Raw genomic sequence first — 17,124 nt, 5'->3', positions numbered from 1 at the left:
GTGCACGGGAAAAAGATCATTTGAATGGGCCTTTGTGGGTGACTGCGATTCTGGTAGGTCCTGTTGCAGGGAACAATAGAACAACAGGGAGATCTGGAAGACCAGGCTGAGCTCAGCTGTGGAGTGTGGCTGGAATGTAGCTTTCTTAGAGCAAGAGGCTTCAAGCTTCAGGCTGGGATAGTTAGTACCAGCAGTTAGCTGTTTATTTTCTTCTGCAGACAGTTTATCACGTGGGTGCGAGCGTAGACTTTGGAGAGACAAACCTGTGTGTGAATCCTGGTTCTATGACTTGGGCAAACTTCTTTCCTTCTTTGTTTTCTCAATGGAGCTAATAATAAAATATAACTTGGAATTGTAATGAGGATAATAAATAAAAGCCCTTACATGTGCAATTCCTGGCATATGTGAAACACTCAAAACTAGCTCTTGTGATTACTATTATTTGTTAACAGAAGTTTTATTTAGCAAGAAAATGGAAATGGCTAGATTTGACATCAGTGATACTGAGAAGGAGGGACTGAAGAGATGAGAGGTTGGAGGCAGGGAAACCAGTTAGAGAGGGTATTATGTTGGAAAGAGATGGTGGGGCAGTGAGGGTAGAAAAGGGGTTCCAGGTAGATGAGACTTCAGCAAAGGATGAGATAGCTCTGTCACTGACCAGATATGAGACGTGGGGGCAAGAAAGATTTATAGAGGTGCTGAGCTTTCTTGCTTGATGATTAAATGAATAGTGATACCATTAATGGAACAAAAGAAGGGTAAAAAGAAGGCAAGTTTGATTTTGAACTGTTAGAGTTGAAGTACCAGTGGGACACATCCAAAACTGAATTCATCATTTCTCCCTTGGAATTGTTTCCTGTCCTTCTTAACTCCTCTTTCTTCTTACTTGAGAGAGAAAAAGACAGGAATGACACAAGACAATAAAGAGAAAGAGGAAAAAGTAGTACTAGGAGTTTGATAGGGGTGCATGTTAGGTCTCAAAAGGCATCCTGACAAGAGAGACCCAGCACCATCGCTTTGACTTGCCTTAGTTTCTTTGTGGTTTCCCTGCGGGGTGAAAGGGCCGTAGCCTGGCAGTCAGGGTCTCAGCTTTAGCTGTGTTGGCTCACGTTACTATAGGGGAGTTGGTCCCTTAGGTTCATGAGTGAGATTTTCACATCCTTTTTTTGTTTTTGTTTTTGGACAACGTGGAGACATGTGAGGAGGAAAGGGTGGGAGAATTTTGGGGGGTAAAAAAATAGGTCAATTTTTTTCAGTCGCCTGAAGTGTTTTTTCATTCCATTTTTCATTTTTGTTGCTATAGTGACTTATTAATTCAGTAGAGCTTCTTTGAGCAACTACCGAGTGCTGGGTGAGATATGGTGGTCCCTGAATGCCTGGCTTCAGAAGGTATAGACTCCCAGGCCTACCTCCTAGAGTCCAGTTCTGAGTGAGGCCTGAGAATCTGTATCTTGAAAAGCTTCCCAGCTTTTTCCAAAGTGTTGCCTGATTTGGGCACTTCTATAAAATGTGCATGTGGCCCATCAGTCCCAAATAAATATAGACATTGAGTGCTGTAGCTCCCGAGAAGGTGTAATGCTCTGATTAAAGGCTACGTTTTTTTTTTTTTTTTTTAGCTGCAAAGTAGAGTTTGTAGCAGGTTCTTCTCTCACTCAGTAGTTACCTTTACACAGACACTGAGACTCAGAGTCTGTTACGGTTTCTGGACAGAAGAATCTTCAGGGTTACAGATTCTCACCACCCAGACAGAGTTCCATGCACGTTGAAGGCAGAGAAGTCGGGTGGAGGGACTTTTTTCTAATAGTCAAGGCTGGCTTCCTTCTGCCAGCCTCAGTGTGTACAGGAGAAAAAGCATCAGGGTGTCCTGGCATTCCGGGCCTGGCTGCAAACTCCAGCTGTGGGTGACCCTCAGAGTAGGCCAGGCAGGTATGGGGAACTGGGCTCTCCAGGCAAAAATAACCCATCAATTATTTTAAAACAAGTAGCAAAAGTCTAATTCATGGTTATGATTCCAATTAAACCTATTTTAAAATTCATATTTTACTATTACAAGCAATTCATCTGAGCTTAACTTATGTCTAAGGCCTTCAACTTTAGCCCTTTAGAGGGCAAACTGGTGATGAAAAAAGCAATCTTCTTACAGAATAGTACTTGATGGTAGGTTCTAGGCCTTGGGACTCTGCAAGGAGATGAGAAGCTATCACCCTGGATGCTTGAAGCATCTTGGTGGCATCATGGAAGCAGTGCAATGTTGGCTGGGCCTTGAATGGTGTGGGAATTTGAAATGTGAGGGAAGGAGACTTTTCAGTCACGACAGCCAAATGTCCATCATTCAGAATGCAGCTCATAAGCACAGCCAGGTCATTCTCCTTATCTTTATGGGAGTCTCACAGACTTCACTGTTTATAATATACCTTGGAGTCATGTTATACATGATGCAAAAGAGGGCAGAGGAAGTTTGGACAGTTTTAAGCCAGGCCCCAGCATGTCTCAACAGTCCTTCTCTAGAGAGCTAAGAGAGCAACAGGTGTGTGGTGGCAGGCATCGCAGTCTTGCTCTGTTATAGGCTGAGAAAGGGGGATCTGCATGTGTGACTTTGCAGACACACCTTGGCCATGGGAAGGATATTTCCAGTTTATAATGTGGTGACTTACCCATGTGTTAAGCATTCAGGATCACGCCCTTCTAGCGGGTTGTTTTTCAAACTTGAAAACAAAGATTTGGTCATGCTGGTCTTCATCATAGCACTTAAGGTACTGAGTGTAGGACTAAGGAAACACCTGGACACCTACTGAATTTTCCACTATCTTATCAGGGCTTTGTTACCCTTCATCCTGTTCCCTGAGTACACTATACATTTCCCTAAATCTGACTGACTGACTTTATTTGCTTGTTTGCTTTCTTGCTAGTATTATCGAGGTTTCATGCATATAGCTTTGTTTTTTAAATTTTTAATTTTTCAATTACAGTTGACATACAATGTTATATTAGTTTCAAGTGTACGACATAGTGATTAGACATTTATATAACTTATGAGGTGATCACCCAGATAAATCTAGTAGCCATCGGACATGATACATAGTTATTACAATATTATTAACTATCTTTCTTATGCTATACTTCACATTTCCTTGACTGTTTTGTACCTACCAATTTATACTTCTTTTTTAATGGTTTCTAAAAACATTAACAATTTGTACTTCTTAATCCCTTCTCCCAACTCTCAAAATGTTCTCTGAGTTTGTTTCTTTTTTGTTTATTATATTCTTTAGATTCTACATATATGTGAAATCATATGGCATTTGTCTTCTGTCTGACTTACTCTACTCAGCACAGTGCCCTCTAGGTCCTTCCATATTGCTGCAGATGGCAAGATTTCATTCTTTTTTATGGCTGAGTTATATTCCATTGCATATATTTTAAAATCCACTCATCCACTGATGGACATTCCGGTTGTCTCCATATCTTGGAGGCATATTTACAAATAATGCTACAATGAACATATGGATGCACATGTCTCTTCGAAGTAGTATTTTGGGTTTTGTCAGATAAATACCTGAAAGTATGACTACTGGGTCCTTCTTTGTCTCTTGTTGTAACCTTTTTTTCCAAGTCTATTTTGTCTGGTGTAAGTATTGCTACCTCAGCTTTTTTTTAGGTTCCATTTTCATAAAATATCTTTTTCAATTTCTTAACTTTCAGTCTGTGTGTTACTTTTCATTTAAAGTGAGTCTCTTATAGGCAGCATATGTAAGAGTCTTGCTTTTTTATCCATTCAGTTATTCTAGCTTTTGACTGGAGCATTTAATCTATTTACATCTAAAGTAATTATTGATAGATATGTAGTTATTTTATTACTCATATTTTTGATCTTTTTTTTCTTCTTAAAGAAGTTCCTTTCACATTTCTTGTAATACTGAACTCCTTTAGCTTTTCTTGTCTGGTATGCTCTTTATCTGTCTTTTGATTCTAAATGATAGCTTTTCTGGGTAGAGTAATCTTGGTTGTAGGTCCTTGCTTTTCATCACTTTGAATATTTCATGCCAGTCCCTTCTGGCCTGCAAAGTTTCTGTTGAGAAATCAACTGAGAGTCTTATGGGAGCTCCCTTGTAGGTAACTAACTGCTTTTCTCTTGCTGCTTTTAAGATTCTCTCTTTGTCTTTAACTTCTGGCATTTTAATTATGATGTGTCTTGCCTCTTTAGGTTCATCTTGCTAGGGACTCTCTGTGTTCCTTGGGTTTCTATGTCTATTTCCTTTGCCAGGTTAGGGAAGTTTTCCATCATTATTTCTTCAAATGTGTTTTCAATTTCTTGTTCCCTCTCTTCTTGTTATGGTACTCCTATGATGATATGAATGTTGGAATGCTTGATGTTGTCCCAGAGACCCCTTAAACTATCCTCATATTTTTGGATTCTTTTTTCTTGTTGCTGTTCTGATTGGATGTTTTATGCTACTTTATCTTCCAAATTGCTGATTTGATTCTCTGCTTCATATAATCTGTTGTTGATTCCCTCTCATGTATTTTTTATTTCGGTTATTGCATTCTTCATTTCTGCCTATTTTTTTCCTATCTCTATTTTTATGTTTCCTGTCTCTTTGTCAAAGTTCTCACTGAGATCATCGAGCATTCTTATAACCAGTATTTTAAATCTGCGTCTGTTAGATTGCTTGTCTCCATTTTGTTTAGTTCTTTTTCTGGAGCTTTGTTTTTTTCCTTCATTTGGGACATGTTTCTTTGTCTCCTCATTTTGGCTGCCTCCCTGTGTTTGTTTCTATGTGTTAGGTAGGGCTGCTATGTCTCCTGGTTTTCGTAGAGTGACCTTATGTAGTAGGTGTCCTGTGGGGCTCAGTGGTGCAGTCTCCCTGGTCACTTGAGCTGGTTGTGGCAAGTGTGTCTCTTGTGCGTGTTGTGTGTGCCCTCGTCTTGTAATTGAGCTTTGGTTGTTGTTTGCATGTCACTGGGAGGGACTGGCCCTTAGGCTGGTTGTGAGGACTGGCTGTGACTACAGTGGAGGAGCTGTTGTATAGGGGCTGACCCTATAGAGCAGGATTCACTTTAGTAGGGCTCTGATGCATGCCCAGTCTGCTTTTTGGGTGTGTTGCCTAAGGAGGTAGCTGGGTGGGGCTCTAGCTTGGTCTGGGGCTCTAGCTTGGTCTAAAGCAGGCTACCAGGCATTCTGGCCCTGGGGCCTCCTGAGAGGGACCCCACTGCAGGCCAAGTTCAGCTGCAGCCTGTGGCCTGCCAGTGCCACCTGGAATGAGCACAGAGTAATCCACAGATGGTTGTCTACTGCACTGGGCCTGGAGGTGCCTGGGAGGGCTGAGCCTCAAACTGAGTCTAGCTGCTGCTAGTGCCAGACTTGGGGCTGCTCAGCAAGAGGTAAGGCTAGATGCTGCTTTTTTGGGGTTTGTGAACCTTGGGGAGATTTTAGGAAAGTCCACAGCATGAGCCAAGACAGGCCATTTGTATGGAAAAGCCATTGGAAGCAGCTTGGTTGGGCCCGTAAGTTGGATGGGGTGGGGTCTCTACTATATATTTTGAGATATAAGATCCTTTTCCTCAGGGCAAGGGGCCATGCTACCAACATTGATTACATAAGAGCTAGCTATCTCCAGAAAATTTCAGAAGGGCAGTTGAAAAGCCACATTGTTTCTTTCGATCCCGATGTACTACTGTTATGGGGAGTAGGAGTTAAAATGGGTCTGGATTTAGTTTTGGGGCTCTCCTTGAGTGCACCAGGAATGACTGACTCTCCATCTCCAGTCATAACTCATCTACCCAAGCTATTCCTGCAGTGGAATCGAGATTAGACAAGATGACCCCTGTGTTTTCTTTTAACTTGAAGTCAGTGATTATGGAATAAGATGTGATTCTAGATGGGCCTGTGACCATCCTTGGTAGACAAGGTGGTCAGAGATGTTTGCCTCTAATGTGAGGTCATTGTAACCACCTTTTAGTTTTTTCCTTCTCTTGGGTTGCCAGGACACCTAAAAGCAGCAGTGATAATACTATGATTAAGCCATGTAATAATCTGGAATGTTTTCTTAAATACTGTCAATTTGTGAGGTCATGCATGGATCTGACTTTACTTCTATGAATGGGAAGGGCGTCAAAGGAAGCTTTTAGTGTTGGCCACACAGAGTGCTCCCGACTTGAAGGTAAGTTTCCATCCTTTGCTTTCTGTTTTGAAGAGAAGCGTGTACCTCACAGCTCCTTTGGCTGTGCTCCTCAGTCCCATCCCACTGCCTAGACAGCTCTTCCTTCCTCTCCTGAAGGCCAGCCATCTGAGTTTGAAGGTGGCGTCCACTTAGATTTCATTGAATGCTTATTTTTCTTTGAGGTCGTTTTTATTTTTTTGGTCCAGTTTCCAGGTTGCTGTGCATAATGGATGTGGTGGTGATCATTACCCTGCTGCTGCTTTGAGAGCATGAGCTGTGGCTCAAGAAGGTGGTTTTGGTTTTGCTCATCTTAATGTGGAGATGATAGACATTATAACCGTATCAAGTGATTTATGATTTTACTCCCAGCTAAAAATAACTCTAGGGGATGATTTATTTAGTTACTTTCTAGAATTATTCTAGGTTTTCCAGCTTGTTTTTTATTTCCAAAAGGACATTTGTAATCGTCACCTTATGTATATAGATCACATATATGTATGATATATGTAATTATATTTATTTATTTTTAATAGAATTCAGCATTTTATGTGAACTGTGAGTCATTGGTTCAAGCCCTTCAAGAACTGCCTCTCTCACTTCGACTCAATGTTGCTGCTGAATTGGTCCAGGTAAAACTCTGATGGCATCTTTAAGATGGTGTGGATTAGGGCAGGGAATGAAAAAGAGAGAAAATAACCATTCGTTTCATAAAGCTGAGGGTTTTGTATTAGGTAGCATTTTGTAAAGTTTTAAGGGAGTATGAAATAATGTTTTTTAAAGTTTTTTAAATGAAAAAAATCAGATGTAATGGAATTGAGTGGAATGTATTTTACTCACAAATATTTATGTTAGGCACTAAAGATACAGTGGTTTAGTAGGTAGACATGGTTCTTGCTCTTTCTTCTGGAGCTTAATCTATTGGAAAAGATGGGTATTAATCAAATTATCACGCAGATGTACAATTTGTGATAACTCCTATGAAGGAGAGTTACAGTGTGTTATGAGAATATATAATAGTGAACCCAGTCTACTTTGGTATAATCAGGAATGGCTTTCCTGAAGAAGTGACAGATAAGCTGAGATCCAAAGTATCAGGACATTCAAGTTTGGATTTAAAGAAGAGTGACCCAATTAGATCTGCATAAACAACACTACTGATAATGACAACAATGACAAAGAATATGCTGGCTGTAGAATGGACTGTGGTGTTGGGTGGGTGTGTTTCTTGGTAAATTCACACATGCAAGAGGCGAGTAGATGTGGGGAAGCAAGTTAGGAGGCTATTGCACGGGTTCAGGTGAATAGTTCTATAGCTTGGACTAGAGTGATAGTGGTAGAGATGGCAGAGAATTGGACTTTACCAAGAGGCAGTACTTCAAAAGAAAAAATAATGGGACTTGGTGAAACACTGGAAACGGAGAGAGATTAAGGCAAAGAATTATTCTAGGTTTTCCAGCTTGCGCAACTCAGTGGTAGGCAGTATCAGGAAGGGTGAGGTTTGAACATTATGGATTTGTGCCTCTGAGATATCAGAGTGAAAATATTAGTCAAATGAATATAGAAATTTATAGTTCAGAATTAAAGGCTAGAAATTTGGGAGATGGTATAAAATGGCAATTAATGAATTGACAGAGGAGGAGGCCCAAGGACTGTACTATGAGGAACTCAACATTTAATTGTGGTTGGATTGAATTTTTTTTAAAAAAGTGAAACCCTGCGCAGTACTAATATTAAATAGAAACCTAGTGACTAAAATGATCAACTTTGTTCTGCAGTTGAATGTGATGCTAAATTTGAGCATAGCCAGGACTTAGTTACTTATCCAGTTGTTTCTGATTGCATTTACAGGCTCAAACTTAGGGCAGCAAGTAGAATTAAGGGCCAGGGGCAGGACAGAGAAGTAGAGAGGATGGCATTTGCCCCATGGGAAATCGCCCTGGGGCTTCTAATGGCAATGTGGAGGAGGGGATGTTTGGGGTTGTTTTAGGGACTGGGAGAGTGCTGCTTTTCCTGTTGAATGTACAGAGATGTTCAAGGTTCCGACATGCTTGGTTTGGTCCCACACAGTAAGGAATGGTTAATAGGCATATCAGGGAACCACTGAAACAAAAGTGGTAGGGGCCAGGATTCAAGAGAGAAACAAGAAGTTTCGTGAACATTTGGAGGTGAAGGATGTTGCATCAGTAGCGGGCCTTAGAGTAAAGGTATACGATAATTACAGTAGCTTTGAAAACGTGGTAAATAGTTTTACACCCCCAACTCCCAGCCCAGCCTCACCCCGATGAAGTAGAGCAGGTATTCTCAACTGGGTTTGCCCATTAGAATCTCCCAGGGAGGTAAAAAGAATGCTAGACACCTGGAAATTAAATGATTCCAGATTAGAATAGAGGACCGCTTCCCAGCTTCACCTTGAACACTGACAATGATGGATGAATATTTGTGTATAAAGCCCCCATACACTGTTAAAAGCCCCAAAGAGTTATTTACAACTGGATTTGAACGGGAAGTTTAAGTGCACAAATAGGAGACAGTGCCGCCAATAGTATTGAACTTCATTCTGAACCTGTGTACTCTGATGCCATGCTAATTACCCCAGGCCTCCCTCCAAAACAGTGGTTCTTAGCCTTAGCTCTACATTATAATCACCTGGGGAGTTTTACACTTTTATAAAATTATTTATAACCATGGAATCGGCATCCTCGTGAACAAAGTATATTGCCAGCACCCCAGAAACCACCTTTCCCTGAGTCACTATTTCCCTAAAACCAACTTTCCTGACTTCTAATATTAAAGATCAGTTTTACCTGTTTTTGACTCTAGAAATATAATCAAATAGTATGTTTTCTTGTGTCTAGAATTTTTCACTCAAATGTCATCCTTTCTTTTTGGTGAATTTGCTCTTTCACCTTTATATTAGTGCTTTTAAGTACAGTGAACAGACCTGATGTGCTAGTTACTCCTCAGCACCTTTTACAGATGTTTAAGTCTCATCACAGATCTAAGTATATATTCGAATAGACCTATGGTACTGTCAGTTCTCAGGCCTGATGGAAGACGTGGCCCTTTTTATTTCAACTCTGAGTTAACGCATAGCTGAGGTGGATCGAGTGGAAGGCCCAGCCCTATTATGTTTGTGAGGTCTCCCACATTTAATCCTAATCCGTAAGGAAGGGGACTGGGGCAGGGCCCACACTGGAGACTCCTCGTAAACTTCCTGTCTGAATTGAGTTTTGTACTCCACAAAATTTGGTGGCTTCCTTAGCTTTTGTTTCTGCTTAAGTGAATATGCAGGACTCACATTTTTAACTCGGTTATTATGCTTCTCTTTCAGACTGCCCTTCCTTTAGAGCTTCCTCAGGTGAAACCAAAGAGAAATGATGAAGGCAAGGGACTCGGGATGCAGTTAAAAGGGGCTCTGGGGCTTGGAGGAAAGGGGTCTGTCTCTGAGCTAAAATCTGCTGCTGCTGGCTGTCCCTTGTACCTGGGTAAAGATAGCCCAAGACCGAGTCCTTCTACGGGTTCTCAGAAGCCCACTGCCCCACTTCAGTCAGCAGCAGACCACTTGGAAGAAGAATTAGATCTGCTGCTTAATTTAGATGCGCCTGTAAAAGCAGGGGCTAACATCTTACCAGACCAGACACCTCAGGACCTGGAATCCCAGAAAGATGAGGAGGTGGCTCAAGAAGAAAAAGGTATGATTTTCATTTTATTTCCTATCTTCTTGACTCTGGTGTTTTTGTGAGAACAGCCTCATGCACGTCACATCCGTACACAACTCCACTGGTGTCTGACATCGATCTGGCATTGTCCACTGACATCTATTTCTGTGCTCAGATCTCTGCTTCCCCCCTCCCTCCTGACCTTTCTGACAACATTTGTTTCACTTGATATACCGTACTTCCAAAGCTGCCGCCTGCCTGATTGCAATATTAAACCTGAGGCTGCAACTTGAACTCGTGCTATAAAAAGACATTGATACTCGGAGCCCTCAGCTGTGCAGCAGCAGATCTTTTAATCGACTGTCTCAACAGTCCCGTTAACCAGCTCTTTCTCCTTCTTGCTTGCTATTTTTTTTAAATAACAGAACACTTCATTTGTGCATCTTCTGTGAGATGGTGGCCCATTTGATGTGGAGAGGCCTAGGGCGACTGCCCCATCCGTGCACTGCATTTGAGAACCTTTAATGACTTTCCAGCTTCGCTCCAACAGTAAAAAGAAGACTGAGCTGTTGGTCTTTTTAAAAACCTAGTGAACTGTGAAATTCAGCTTCAGAATAGAAGAACAAATTTCTACCTTGTTTATTTGTTTAGATATTATATTTTCTTAGGGCATAGAACAATAGAATGTTTCCCTTTGTTATAAGCAAAGCAATAATTATGGCTGAATTATGTCATGGAACAAACCCCAGGGAAGCTTTAACTCTCAATTTTGGGACTAATGTGAGGTTGTTAACTTTGTTTTTATTTTCCCAGTTCTTGCAAAATCAGCTGTGACGGAAGAAAAGAACATGGAATCAGAGCAACCAAGTACATCAAAAAATGTTACCGAGGAAGAGCTTGAAGACTGGTTGGACAGCATGATTTCCTAACCAAAAAAAAAAAAAAATGTCTGAAGCCAATTTTGGTTGCCTTGTAAGTAAGGGTGGGCCCAAGGCTGTCCTTCAAGAACAGCTGGTATACAAGCATGTAAACCAGTGTGTTCTATCATGCTTACCGCTAAACACCTGCCTCTGTGTTTGACGACAGCTAAAATAATATGTTTGAAGAGGCTCATTGCATTTGTTCTCTGGCTTAGTAATCTAAGACATTCTTTAAGGGCAGGGATGTTATGGCCGCCGTTTCCAGCTTCCTTCCTCTCAGTGTTTATGGCAAGTGCTGCTGCTGAAGAGAATAGAAGCCACAAGGCATGCATTTGGCAAAAATAAAACAAATGGTGGTCTATGGAGATTTTTTTCTTTCTTCTGCGGGGCTTTAGGCCATTTGTCTCATGTCCCTTTTCCTAGCAGTCACAGTGTGGTTGTAGAAGCATCCAGAAGTGGTGCATTACAAGAGGCCGAAGCATGGATTGGTATGTATTACTTTATTGCAGTGGGCACTTCATTTTATTTAAGGAGATTCACCTAAACATAGCAGCTCCACTACTTACAAGGGACCGTAAAGCATTACTCAATTTGGCATGAGATTGAGATTTTTCTGACTTTTCAGTACAGTACTTTTCTTCTAATAACAGCAGTTGACAAGCTGTTACTGAAAAAGAAATTATATTAATAACCTTCAAGTGCAGCTTCTTAAAGTAAGACAGATCAACACAACTAATTAATGGGACTGTCCATCTGGAACATAAACATAAAAAACTTGCATAGCTATATCTAAAGAGGTTTTAAGGCACTTAATCGATATTTCAGTGTCGACAAAGTGTTGGTTTGTTTTTTTCTATTTCTTTAACTGCTTAAAGCTTTTCAAGCTGATTCTGGATACATTCTCTAGCAAGTACCATGGGAAAAGTTAGACTGCAGTTAAAATGATTTTTTGTAGTTCAGACCGTGAGTCACTAGTGGTTACTGTCATGTGACATTCAGGTGTTTAAAATTTCATGTATTATGCATTCAAGACTTTATACTTCTGGTCTTTTCTTCCCTGATGCTATCCCGACAAACATGTTAGCACTGGAAAGCTTGAAAGCATTTTTTAACATTTTGACAGGGTATGTCCATTAGGCACAAAAAGCCCAATCAATTAAAAAATATCACATGGATTTTTAACGAACACTTTCTTGTTAAGGGAGGCATTTAGAAAATGTCACCTTTTAAAAATGTTGCAGAAGTGTAAGAGGATTTTAATTTCACTGTAAGTTTACAGTCCAGAATTGTGGAGTTTCTTTCATTCAAATTTATCCAAGCTGATCTTCATATTGTTTTCGAAAGCAGTCACCAGCTGGGAAGAAATCCCAACACCTTTCTTGGTACATCTTCCAGACATAAGATTCCTGAAAAAATAGCAAGAAGTACTTTTTAAATCACAGTAAGCTAAAACCCAGTTTTTGTTCTGTTTCCCTTTAAGAGTACTGATGTGGATTTATGTGAGGCCCAACTGGCACATTCTTTTATTCCCAGCCTATTTAGGGAGCAAGATGTCATTGCTTCCCCCTTCTCACCATCTCCGTTGCATGCGTCCCCACCCCATAAAAAAAAACAAACCCACTGAAACCAACTCAATGATTACCACTAAAAATCTTAGATTTAGCAGTAGGCTAATTCCATGTCATTTATAATCTGTCAAAGAATGCACGATGAGAGAACATTGAGTGGTGGCATAGGCAGATTCCTGGATTGCTAAAGCCAGATGTGGAGACTAATGGCCACTCTTAAATGTTTGAATATTTGATAACTTGCTTCTTCCTCCCTTGTTCTCTTTCATACTTGGTTGAGTCCCTTTTGTCACATACCTTCATTCATACCTACACCCACCCCTCCATACCCTGTGTCACCAACATATAAGGTTATCTTATGCCATCTTATAGCATTTTATTATGATTCTCCTGCTCTTTCTTATTGCCATTCACTTAGTTTCTCATTGTCTTTCTATAATGTTTTCCCCACCTCCAGCTATTCTGTTCTGAAGCAATAACCATAAAGGTTTAGTAAACGTCAGTGTTTGTTTGTTAGGAAGGATAACCAGGAGGTCTTTTGAAATAAAGTGGAATTGCCTTAGAATGGTAGAATAACGCATGTGAGACCAATGAAGTCATTGGTCCATCTCAGTTTGTGTTCTACCTATTCTCAAGGCTTAGGTAAAGGAAGCGCTAACATGGGTATGATTATTAGAGAATTTTTTTTCTCACCTGACCCGTGTGCTCTGTTTCATCTTTGTTAATCAGATACATCAGGAAGAACCTGGAAAAAAGGTATAATTAATGAGAAAAAGACAATATTAGACACTTCAATTAGGAAACCTAAGTTCATTTACTCAATCAATTGAACCAGAGAGAGGGTTCAAATATATTTAGTATCATGCTGTCTGCTAGGCCTTTCCCAGCTGGGGAAATGTGGCACGATGATACAAATCATCATTTTATAATATACGTCAATCTCGAATTTAGTCTTTTTATAAGGAGAGCTCCTTTTTACCATCCCCAAACCTTGAGCTAAGATCACTGTGAAAAAGCATTTTGGCTACTATTTTATTTAAAAATATCCTAAATAAAACTGGTAACTAAAAATCTTACCATATAATTTTTAGTAGGCTGATTTATCATCTACGAGAATGTAGAATTATATGTGTCTCAAGGATATGTCATGGAATTTTGGGAAAGCATTTAATCTCATTAAATTGCTCTGATTCTTCCAGAAGTATAGTTTTGTTTTTATTAGAGACAACTGAGAAATGCCATTGTAGTTTCACTTGCTCTAACTGCTGTGTCTAAGGTTTAAGTCTGTCTGGAATGCACAAGTCTCCAAGAGGCTGAGTTCTCAGCTTGCATTGCATGACCTCAGAGCCACCTTCCAAAGGAACCAGTCTCGTGCCCTTCAGGAAAAGGACTATGGGGCTGTTGGTATAAAAGAAAGTAGAAATAAGACCCTTCTAAGGGTGGAGAGAGCCTGAGCCCCAGATTTGGAATTCTCACAGGGTATTAGGTTTATAGCTTCAGATTGTGGTCTATAGTACAGGCTATAAATACATTAGTTTCCTTTGTTCCTTTTCATCAGACTAAGAAAGGTGGCACGGCCAATGCACTTGTCTTGGGACTCAAACATGTAGGACTTTATTCCTTCCCTAGCACATTTATTTGAGAAGGCACCAGTTTTAGGGAGGAGTTTCAAATATGAATAAGATGGATTCTCTTCCCCTCAAGCTAGCTAATAGAGGGGTACAGAGACAGAAAATAGATTATTATAATACAGAGTGCTATGGGAAGATGCAGAAGGGGATCCCAACCCAAATAACAGTGCCGTTTTACTCTTCTCTGTTCACTGGTCCTGACCTATATGGCCTTGTGCTTACCTTTTATGGAAGGACATCCACCTTGATCACGCTATTAAGATGCAAACTCTCTTAATGACCAATGATAACTTATCAGGACTTGAGGAAGGGTATGCTAAAGTTATTTTTTAAAAACTCAAACTAGCAAAAAGCTCTGGCTTTGCCACTTTTCTTTGACAATGTAGGCACAGTGGAGAAGGGGTAGGCCAGGAGCGTAGCTCAGCAGTTTTTTTCTTTTCTTGAAAATGATCACGTATAGAAATCCGAATTGTCAGGTAATCTATATTCTCTGTAAATTTCTTAAGTTATTACGTTTCACAGGCAGTCCGTGGCACACAGTGGGCAATGAATAACATGTTCTTAAGTGAATAATATTTCACTTTTTCTAAAGTGAATAATATTTCACTTTAGAAAAAGTGAAATATTATTTGTCTACTGGGTACCGGGCCTTAGAACAGTGTGAAAACACATCTAAAAATCTCTCATGGAGCCTGTGTATTACTAGGAGAGGATGGACATGGTCACGCCTGAAAATTGACTACAGAATCTCGCGACATCCAAGTCACTGGCTACCTTGACAAGAGCCAGTGTGAGGCAGTGAGAAGGAAGGCCTGACCGGGAAGGGGAAAATTGGAGACAGCGAGCGTAAACATTTTCAGTTTTTGCTAGAAGTAAAAGTAGGGCCGCAGGTTTTTTTTTCCTTTGCTCAGGATTAAAATAATTGTGTGGTGATAGGAAAACTGCAGTAGAAAAACTGCTGGAGTTATGTGACCTTGAGAAGGGACAGGATCTAATCCTAGGTTGAGGAACTGACCTGAGCTCAGAGCAAGAATAGTCCACTATACACATCTGTGAAAACATGGGAGAGGCAGCATGTATTGACAAAGATGTGGGCTCATGAGGACTCCTGGAAGTCCTTTTGTAATTGCCTCTGCTTTTCAGAGAAATGGCATCAGCAGAGACTGAACTAAATGACATAACTGTTGATTTTACTCTGCCACTCTTTCCCCCGTCACCTCTATAGAACAAGAGTACTCACAAGTAGTTGGCTAAGTTGTGCTCTTGTAATGTATGTGTTTCAAAACCATGAGGCGTCGTGTCAAAGTAATCATTGCCAATCCCACAGATGAAACATTTAGTCTAGAAAAATAACAGGTAGTACAGGCATTAGTAGGTGTGACATTACAGGCAGTGGAAAAAGGGGGGTGATCTCTGCTTGAATTGGGAGACACTGGAAAATATTTGAGATTCTTCAGACTATTAGTCGTCTACTCCATAGCACCACCCACCTAGATCCTAGCTAGCTGAGGGTACTTGCTCCTGCCCAAGCACAGGGCAGGGGCATGGAATAGTGCAGAACAGAGAGCTGGTAGTAGGCACCTAGAAGAGGACAGGCAAGGAAAACTTCATTGGTAATTTTGCCGAGGGCTGGCCCTCAGTAATAGCAGAACCTGTTGTTTAAAAATTATATTTGCTGTGAGATACAAAATTGGAGTTGGGATGAGTTGTTGGGAGAACATTACCTCCATATCTTCTCTCACTTGTTCCTGCTGGTCTCTTAGCTCTCCAAAAGCATCAATAATAAGACCTGGAATTTTAAATATGAAGACAGATAAAGTGTTTTAAATAATCTATTCAGGGGTTCAGGGTATAGGAATGATAGAAGGAATGGCAGGGCCCATTTTGTTTTGTAAAAAAGTAAATCATCAGGCAAAACTATTCAAGGAAAACAAGATCAGCAAAATCTACTTGTTTTCAAATGCTGCATCTTGGCTAACCGCTTCTCATTGTTCCTCATCCTCCACCTTTCTGCAGTAGCACTGTGTTAACCACTCACTCCTCCTCGAAACTTGTCCCTCCCTCTTACATTCTGCTCGTTTGCTTTCTGTCTTATGGCTCTCCCTCTTCTCCTAGTCCCTCAGGCATTGATGTGTCTCAGGGTTCTTCCTCGGTCCTGTTGCTGCTCTTCCTGGGAAATCGCCTCTACACCCACACCTTTGAGCACCAGTGCCACGATGAGTCTCATTTCTATTGTTTTATTTTTGTGTTTATATGTATTATATTCTATCCTATTTCATTTCTGACTTGTCCCTTGAAAAACCTTTTACAGTTAACTGCTTATTAGCCCTCAACACCTGCATGTTTTCCAGGTACCGCAAGGTGTGACTCAAACTAGATTCATCATCTTCCTCTAATTCCTGATAAGTTGTTGCCTAACTATCAGTATCCCACCCCATCTCTTCTTTCCCCAAAGAAGAGAAAACCTGTCACATCTCATAGCTCCTATGTTCCTTCCCCACCCCATTGCCTGGGATGAAAATGATGAGGGCAAGACGAGGCACAGGTGGTCTCTAGGGAGCAGAATGAGAAGTAAATCATCAGTTCAGAGTGGGGAATGGAAAGAAGGGGTGGTCTGCTGTCAGGATTCTCAAGTTTCTTGTACAGGCATGCCTCGGAGATATTGCAGGTTTGGTTCCAGACCACCGCAATCAAGTTAGTCTCTCAATAAAGCAAGTCATTATCTTTTTTGCTGGCGGAAGGTCTTGCCTTCAATTTGTAAAAACCACAACCTCAGTGAAGTACAGTAAAATGAGGTATGCCTGTATTGGTACCTGGCTGTGTCTTTGGCTTTATATGTAGCCAGGGCCTCATATATAGTAGATGCTCAATAAATGTTTGTTACATTAACAAGTAAAGGAATGCCCAACCCCTTTATATAAAACCATTATGTCATAGATGTAGGAAGTTAGAACTAGATTAAGCCCTGCTTGTACTTAACTGGCAAACGTACCTTGAATGATGGCCAGCAAGATGACAATGACGAAGAAGAAAAATGTAATGTCAAAGACGATGCGGTACATTTCATAAGGGTCACCAGCAGGGTCTTCGATTTCATCGCCGATGCCGCCTCCAGCTCTCACCCCGACGTACATGTGGAATAGGTAACACTGGAGAAGAAAAATAATGGCAATTCAGGTAAAAGT

General features: G+C 40.7%; 2 protein-coding genes across 2 annotated transcripts in view; one reads left to right on the top strand and one right to left on the bottom strand.

Annotated features, from left to right (window-relative positions):
- AVEN (apoptosis and caspase activation inhibitor) overlaps positions 1 to 11,105 on the top strand; it is a 140,332-nt gene extending 129,227 nt beyond the window's left edge. Inside the window, exons 4-6 of the mRNA XM_039843987.1 lie at positions 6,695 to 6,790; positions 9,493 to 9,853; positions 10,634 to 11,105. Of these exons, the coding sequence (XP_039699921.1) occupies positions 6,695 to 6,790; positions 9,493 to 9,853; positions 10,634 to 10,749 (573 nt within the window). The 3' untranslated portion in view covers positions 10,750 to 11,105. The remainder of the gene's footprint in view (positions 1 to 6,694; positions 6,791 to 9,492; positions 9,854 to 10,633) is intronic.
- Positions 11,106 to 11,225: 120 nt separating this feature from the next.
- RYR3 (ryanodine receptor 3) overlaps positions 11,226 to 17,124 on the bottom strand; it is a 466,421-nt gene continuing 460,522 nt past the window's right edge. The window contains 5 exon segments of the mRNA XM_039843988.1: positions 11,226 to 12,146; positions 13,002 to 13,053; positions 15,180 to 15,280; positions 15,664 to 15,728; positions 16,932 to 17,088. Of these exon segments, the coding sequence (XP_039699922.1) occupies positions 12,051 to 12,146; positions 13,002 to 13,053; positions 15,180 to 15,280; positions 15,664 to 15,728; positions 16,932 to 17,088 (471 nt within the window). The 3' untranslated portion in view covers positions 11,226 to 12,050.

Source organism: Pteropus medius, unplaced genomic scaffold (assembly GCF_902729225.1).
Source record: "Pteropus medius unplaced genomic scaffold, Ma_sr-lr_union100, whole genome shotgun sequence".
In the NCBI taxonomy this organism is placed as follows: domain Eukaryota; kingdom Metazoa; phylum Chordata; class Mammalia; order Chiroptera; family Pteropodidae; genus Pteropus; species Pteropus medius.
Note: the sequence above shows the minus strand (reverse complement) of the source record. Positions and strands in the feature narration are given on the sequence as shown.